The following is a 7,888-nucleotide window of genomic DNA, read 5'->3' as shown; positions in this document are numbered from 1 at the left end:
TGGGATGACGTGTTTTTGTAGGCTAAACCCGAAGCGAGTTAGCACTTTAGGACTTCCGGTTCCATCATCGTAAAGTCTATGGGGTTTTTGCTAAAATCGCCTGAAATAAGGTCTGTGGTTAACAAAGCCTCTAAATATTTTAATCTTTTGATCTATGACATAAAACACAGCAGTTATAACCCGCTTGTGATTTTTTAAACCTTTACTGTGTCTTAAAAACGGCGGTTGCTAACAAGTTGCTCAAAGGGACTACTTCCTTTGGCGGGGACTTTAGACGTCATCATGACAAACGGGACATTTGGACAGCATTCCTCATGAAAAAGTGGATAAGTATTCATACACAGCGAGCATGTTTTTAAATAAAGTTGTTTTTTAAATAAAGTTTGAGCAAGCTTGGTGGCGGTGACGTTGATCTGCGACCACGGTGTGCTGTAGTCCGTTTATAGCCTACTGTTAGCCTTTTATATCTGACGACTTTATTTAGGCTTCAAAATCTATAAATGTCGTGTTAACTTGTAAAGATTATCTTGATAGACAAAACGTGTAAGTGTCATAACCCTTTGTTAAACACAGAGTTTATTTTTTGTGATTTTCCAAAAGTCTGTGGGAAAAATGCATAGGCTTTCGATCGAGGAAACCTGTGCGCCAACCCCCCCCCCCCCCATCCCCCCCCCACACCCCCACACACACACTTTTGAAGCGGCATTGGTTGCGTAAGTATTTTTTCCAATTCATTTCTTCCACAAGGATTTCAAAAAATCTTAGTTAAAGCATTATAAGCCATTAACCAAGCCAAGTGGTGAATCATAACATTACAAACTTGCGTTTGAAGCAAAAAAGTATTTGAAAATCGGTCAAAAATACAAAGGTACAACTACAAGACTGTGTATTTAACGGCTTTAGTGAGGGAAAGAACTACAATCCCATGAAAAATTGCAACCACTGCAAACAGCATATTATACTGTATATATACGATATATGTGTGTGTGTAAACAATATATTTGAAGTTTATTGCAAAATATAATCATATTTAAATATTTTGAAAGTGTAGGGAGATCGACTCGATTACATCATTCGCAGTGCTTTATGGGAGGGCTAAAGATATCTTTTGGCGCATTTTTGCTTTGTTTGGTGTGCATTAATTTTTTTTTATAATTAAACGGCCCATCGTCAATTATTCCTAATGTACAGCTGACAGAAAGACAGTATGCCAGTAGACATTTTAGATTCAGCCGAAACTTACTGACTTTAAAAATGATCATAACAAACAATTAAGAAGTGGAATGTTGTTGTCAGAATGCTATAGGCTGATTGTAGAGGCCACAGCACATTCCTACCTCTAACTATGATGTTTTACAAGTGGCATGAAGACAATGAATTATTCAAAATGCTGTGTCTGGATCTTACAGTCCAGTAAACCCACTGCATGCTGTGACACAGTTTTTCACATATATGTATCTGTAAACTCAGGCATATGTACAGATATTTACAAGATATGTACAACATTATTGGCGACTATTGATTTTCTATGTACGATAGTATCATGTGCTAATATTGCAGTCTTCTTATGGTCTCTAAGTAGCATTTTATGATCCCTAGGTGTGCGAGGGTAAGAGGGTAAAGCTGCATTTGTGACTTGATTCTTGTGTGAACTTGTAATAATCTCTTAAGAATGGCTAGTAATAACTGATATACTCATCTAAAAAACACAATAAATCATGTCAGATTTGCCTCATGAAATAAAACACATCATTTTACTCACGTTGTGGTGTGTTGTGTACAATGAATAGTTTTATTATAAAGGATAAAATTATTGTTTGTGTTTAGACAAAAAGGAAGGAGGTGAAATTACTCAAAATAAGCCTTTTCTTTTGTCTTCCCCAATTTCTGCAGCCCCTCACCCATGGACAAAAGCTCAGCACGAGAGTTTAGGCACATGCGGTCCCGAGGAATCAAAAAACGCAGCAGTAGACTGCCATCAGGAGTGTGAATTCATTTGACTCAGACCTGTGCAGATTTACAGAACAAAAATTCTCAAAATATTATTCATGAAAATAAACAATGAAGTTTGCTGCATCTGTTCTTGTCAAACCCCTCCTTAATAGCATTTCTCTGAAATCACACATGATTCACTGCCTTCATGACTGACCCAGGATAAAATGACAACCTTAAAATATATTCTGACCAATTCGTATCAAATTACACAACCAGCACAGAGAAAGACGGTAGGCTACACACATATACTTCGTGTAAATTATCAACCAAGGCATTAATCTCAGTTGTGCTGCTGCTGCCACCTGGCTGAAGAGAAAGATGGCATCACAACAAACAACAGATAGAGAAAAATGAATTGGCAGCAGAGTGTTTGGCAAACTGAAAATGACCTATATTAGGGGTATAACAACAGAGAGCCAGTGAAATAAGGATCTGGGAAGGAATAGAGCGACGAGGATGCCTGCAGTGGGTGGGGAGAGGAAACAAAAGCGCCATTTTGATGAGAGATTAGTTTGATTAGTCCACAGCTGTGGCCATTGAGAGAAACTGAAGGAATGATGAGGAAACCGATGCATTAATAACACAGCTGTTGTGTAAAAATTCAGGCTCTGGTTTTCAACCTTTTTGTCTTCAAGACCTCCATTGTCCACAACAATATTTAAAGTCCGACATTTTCAGTGGTATGGTTTACTGAACAAGATATTTATAAAATAAAAATAATAAATCCGATCATTTTAATATTTAATTTTAAATTAGGCAACATATAACCCCGTGTAGTATATATAGATTTTTAGTTTTTCGGTTTATTTTAATGCTTGTTTTGTCATTTTAATTAATCTCGAGATCCCCTTGGAAGTTTGCTGAGGCCCCCTAGTGGACTCCAGCACCGTGGCTTAGAACCAATGCTCTAGAAAAGGCAATTGAGAACTGATTTCTGACCATTTTAAATCACATTTGTTGGCACTTTAATAAAAAATATCATATCAATTGCATGCTATAATATTATAACATACTGTGTTTGGAACTAGCTTCCGCTCCCCTAGTTTGTATTACCGTTCCAGAGTTATGATGTAGCTACCACTAGATGGCAACAGTGAACTGTTTGACTTGGAAGACCTTGAGTCAGTCTTGCCTGAGGTTTAACAAAGAAGCTTTTGAGGAGGTTTCAGAGCATTTGGCACACATTTCTGCTATCTAAAAAGTAATGTGATCAGCCTTTGCTGCTACTGTAGACTCTGTCAGGGATTTCTCATTAGGTAAAACAGGGAGAAAGATACACTGAGCAATGAACAGAGGAGGAACTTTGTAGAAAGTTCAGATGACATCTTTAAATGGCATATTTTTTAATCAAATATGTTCTGGATAAGGCTGTGTGTGTATGTTAACTTGTGTCTCTGGGCTAAAATACAATGTGTCTTTGTGAGTGCTTGGCTTTCGGTCAGAAATAGTCTGTGATTAGAGCGACTGGACCACTGCAGTTATCGAAGTTGCAGTTATCTTTCCTCTCATGACCTTATATTCTCATCGCTCTCTCTCTCTCTCTTTCTCCGCAGTGGTTATTATTCTTCATCAAAATTTCTGTTCCAGCTTTACCAAAGCGACATGCCCTCTTGAGTCCACAAATCTCATTCTTCACAGCCGGGGTTGTAAGACACATTCAGAGCACAGAATGAGAGGCCCAGCTGGGCTTGACATTGAAAATATGTGTCTGTGTGTGGGGGGAGTGAGTATCCCAAAAAGTAATAAAAGTTGAGAAAATGTGCAAGGTGCACCTTTGAAGGGTCACTTTTTGACTGTCTTTCTGCTTTCTGACTCTCCCAGGAGAATTACTGTATATTTTCATCTGGGAAGAGGACACCTGTTCGGGAATGAGGAAGAGAAAGGGGGGCAGTATTAATGGGCACTGACAAGCTGGAACCTTCCAGCACTGTATGCAGCAAAAAAGTAACAGGGAAAGCCTATACCTGAAGACTGGATCCTGTCTCAAACATCCATGGTTTCACCGGACTTTGTATTATCAAAACATGTTAACTCTACTGTGACGCAGTTTGTTTAGCTAATTCAGTGTACAAGAGATTTGATCAAACTGGTGGTGTGCACAAAATTGAAGCAGTATCACATAAGCAAATATCCACCTTGTGTGGGATATAATTATTTTATTTATATATAGGCCAACATGTAGACCCTTTATTTGGCTTTATTAATACAGTTCTATCAACACTTATGGCGAGTTATTTTAAAATATGCAGTTATTTTCCGCCAATAAAAATTGTCCCTAAGAAGCCAAGGCTGTCTCTGAAATTGCGAAATGTCCTGATGCTGTTATGTGAAATATCAACATGCTGATAAATCCAATTAGAGGACTGAAAGTAGGCTAAATATCCTAATTTATAACTGTGCAAATTAGGATTACTTAGAGAGAGAGAGAGAGAGAGAGAGGTTGTTCTATATATTTAATTTAGAAAAGAAAGATAAATTAAGCATATAACATACTAATTTTTATATCCACAAATGAGGGCTGGAGTTAATATGCACGTTAATGGATTTTGTTTGTGTTTATTTAGGGCTGTCAAAATTAACACATTGAACCAGCCTGACTGGGTCAGTAGAAAAAAAAATTAGTCTGCGTTAGAAATCGCATACTGATAGGCCGGTACTTATTTTGAATAAAGTACTTCATGACTGCTAAAAAAGTATGTTCTATATAGTATGAATGTGTGTAGTTTGAATGTAATCCAGATTACTACATTCGCCATGTTGTCATTATCATGTGACCAGTTGTGTTGCTTCACTACCATTCACAAATCTTCTTTCGTGGCCTCGTGGGATAGTAAAAAGTCCACACTTAAGAATCTCACCAGAAGTATCAGGTCATCTACTCTTTTATGAGTACTGTGAAGTCGGACATACTTCTTTTGTCACATATTGTTGTTCGCCTACTATATAGTAGGGAAATATGCAATTTCGGATAAACCATTGAACCCTGACATATTAAAGGCACAGCTAAGTGTGACATTTACCCCCGGTTTCACAGACAAGGCTTAAGCTATCCTGGACTAAAATGCATGTTTGAGTTGTTTCGACTGAAAGCAACTTGTACTGACATATCTTAAAATATGTCAGTTTCATTTCTTTGTCTCAAGATGCACACCAGTAATGTTTTAATCTAGTGTACTTTTATAAAAGCTACTTAAATATCCTAATTGAACTAAGGCTTAATCCTGGGCTAAGCCCTGACTGTGAAACCGGCCTTAGCCTATTACAACGGATTTATCTGATTGTTTTAAGTTCATTTCAATTAAAATGTTATATTTTTAAAGCCTATTAAATGTTAAAATGTATAGCTGTAATGTTCAGTGGTTAATGTCTAAAATTGAGAGAGAGAAAAAAAAAAAAAATCAATTGGACACCAGTACTACCAGTATCACTGGCCCTCTGCTAGATGCCAATAAACAAATATTTAAAATGTCCCGTCTTTATGTTGGAGATTTAATGCGAAAGTATTAGGTTACAATATAATAATATATTAAAAACTTTAGGGTTATGTGCGATTAATCGTGATTAATTAGCCTACAGAAAAATGAGCGATTAATTATTTTTTAAATCGATTGACAGCACTATTTTTTTTATATGTGCTCAAGTGCTTTGGCTCACAGCGAGATTCGTGTTTAACATTCTTTCTTGGAATGATGAAAAACATGCTTAAATAGAGGGGAAAAACTGTACCAGAGGAAAGTGAAAGTAATTATTCTTAATGTTGGATACATTATACCAGCAGCACATGCTTCTATAAAGACTGGAATGACAACGGAAAGACAGAAGAAAAGAAAAGAAAAACACTCCCTCGTCTGTTCTCTTTTTCTTCCTTCACTTCCTTACTCCCCCCGTCTCTCTCTCTCTCTCTCTCTCCTTCCCTGTCCTTCTCGCGCTCCCATTTAGTTCGGAGAAAACATGAAGGAAAAGAGGAGCAAATTCCAGCGAGGACCAAAGTCAAGTGAAAGTTTCTCCTGAGCGGGGATCTCATCATTACCAAGCGGATGGACGGACAGGAAGGAAAATATCAATTCAAGTCCTTGCCGTGATAAGCGCTTAGATGAATAAACAATCGCGAAAGTCATAAACTCTGCTCGCTCGTGAATGTGTGACAGTCGCGTCCGCGTGCGTTGAGCCAGCCGGACTCGAGGCTTTGGCTCGGGCTCTGGTTCTAGACACTGAAGGTCAGAGACTTCAAACCGAGAAGTAGAGGCGTCGCCACCCGTCGATTCAGCAGTCATGGCCGGGGCGAAACCGGGAGTACACGCGTTGCAGCTCAAACCGGTGTCTGTCCATGAGGTGCTCAAACGGGGGAGCAAGTTTATCAAGTGGGACGAGGTAAGAAGATCGCGTCCGTGCGCGTCTCTGTGATTTTATGTGGCGTGATTCCCGGCTTGTGTTACTTTATGTTGTTGAAGTAATTTACAGGAGTACATCTGACACCCAGGACAGATGTGGAGTTCAACGCTCTTTAAATCGAGTTCTTGTGTCTCATGTTCATAACTCTCACTCAACTTATGTTTGATGATGTTTTTTCCTCATACCGAGTTGTTCTAGCTACTCGCAAATTGTTTTCTACCGAGAAATATGATAATGCTAAATATGTAAGAGCAATGAAATTCATAAGTCGTGTCGCATATGGAGTTGAGTTTAACCCTTTAACTGCTTCTAGACATAATTATAGACCAGTTTAGTGTCAAATCAAAACACTGTGGATCAGGCCCATTTTCCATGTTTGTCATTAGAGTCAGGAAACATGTTTTGGGTCTTTAAAACCTTTTCGCATTGAAGGAGGAAGTGAAGTCCAAAAGCATCCTGACAGTATTATGGTTGTGTTAGGAAATTCTTTTGAATTGAGTAAGGGATATCAGGAGGAGATTTACGTGATGGGGCTATCAGATTTCAGAAATGCACAAAATATTAAACATACCACATTTTTAAAAACCTGAACCAAAAGGTAGGCTACCTTCAGTCTGTCATTTGAAGGTAATGCAGATGAACGGCACATAAAGTTCATTTATAGTAGTTATATATAAAATAATTACATGTGTGAACTCGGTTCAGGTCTTGGAACCTTTATTAATGATACCTTGAGTTGATTTAGGTATGTTAGGCATACTTTGTGAAGACAGACTTCTAAAATGTATGTAGATGGGGCATCCACCTCCCACTGATAGACATCAATGTAAGATGTCCCTGTTCTGAACACATCCCTTCTGCTCATATGAAAGCACTCAGAATAAGTGTAATTTAATAATAAATTGGACTGAGATAAATTATATTTTCTCATGAAATAGAAATTCAATTTTGTTTTAGACATAATTGCATTTCTTCTTCATCCATCCTATTGTTGTAGACCTCTCCATAAAATGTCAATTGAGGAACAGTGGTGCTTTCATGAAAGGTCAAAATAAAATAAGTTGTTTTGGTATTTGAATGTTAGTTAACTCGATGGAAACATAATTTGCACAATTTCCCCTTGAGTATTTCTCTTAAAGGGTTAATGCCAACATAAACCCATATGTTTACAAGAAATCACCATCTCCTCTAAATTCTTCCGCGTACTTGCTCTCCTGGCAACAAGGGCCTGTGTGTGTGTGTGTGCGGATCATGTTTCAAATCTTGCATTGGATAGCCATTACATTTGTAATTATGTTGAAAGATTAGGGGGAGAAAATCTTCGCTTCTTTTCCATTATTTGATCAAATCACTGAGCGCCGCTTTAGCTGATCCCCACTGCTCTTAACTGGAGCTTAAAGAGCCAACACCTTTTGATAAGAGCAGCGTTGAGTAAGGAGAAAGTGGGCCTGTACAACTTGATGCACTTCATGTCTTAAAAAGTCATTAATAATTAACTTAA

At 37.9% G+C, this 7,888-nt stretch overlaps 1 protein-coding gene and 1 long non-coding RNA gene across 4 annotated transcripts in view; both read left to right on the top strand.

Moving 5' to 3' along the window:
- The first annotated feature begins 1,771 nt into the window (after positions 1 to 1,771).
- On the top strand, positions 1,772 to 4,277 carry LOC125264180. Of its 2 annotated transcripts, none has more exons than XR_007184010.1 (3): positions 1,772 to 2,675; positions 3,549 to 3,718; positions 3,817 to 4,277. It is a non-coding gene; the product is annotated as an uncharacterized LOC125264180 (long non-coding RNA). The 2 variants fall into 2 exon arrangements; XR_007184011.1 differs by lacking the exon at positions 1,772 to 2,675 and adding an exon at positions 3,121 to 3,196.
- A 1,456-nt stretch (positions 4,278 to 5,733) lies between these two features.
- plcb3 (phospholipase C, beta 3 (phosphatidylinositol-specific)) overlaps positions 5,734 to 7,888 on the top strand; it is a 68,784-nt gene continuing 66,629 nt past the window's right edge. Inside the window, exon 1 of one of the 2 annotated variants that reach the window (XM_048185977.1) lies at positions 5,734 to 6,366. In XM_048185977.1, the coding sequence (XP_048041934.1) occupies positions 6,268 to 6,366 (99 nt within the window). In that variant the 5' untranslated portion in view covers positions 5,734 to 6,267. The remainder of the gene's footprint in view (positions 6,367 to 7,888) is intronic. The other variant, XM_048185976.1, reaches the window with a different exon arrangement.

Source organism: Megalobrama amblycephala, linkage group LG3 (assembly GCF_018812025.1).
Source record: "Megalobrama amblycephala isolate DHTTF-2021 linkage group LG3, ASM1881202v1, whole genome shotgun sequence".
NCBI lineage: Eukaryota > Metazoa > Chordata > Actinopteri > Cypriniformes > Xenocyprididae > Megalobrama > Megalobrama amblycephala.
The sequence above is the reverse complement of the archived record's forward strand: the minus strand, read 5'-3'. Positions and strand labels throughout refer to the sequence as shown.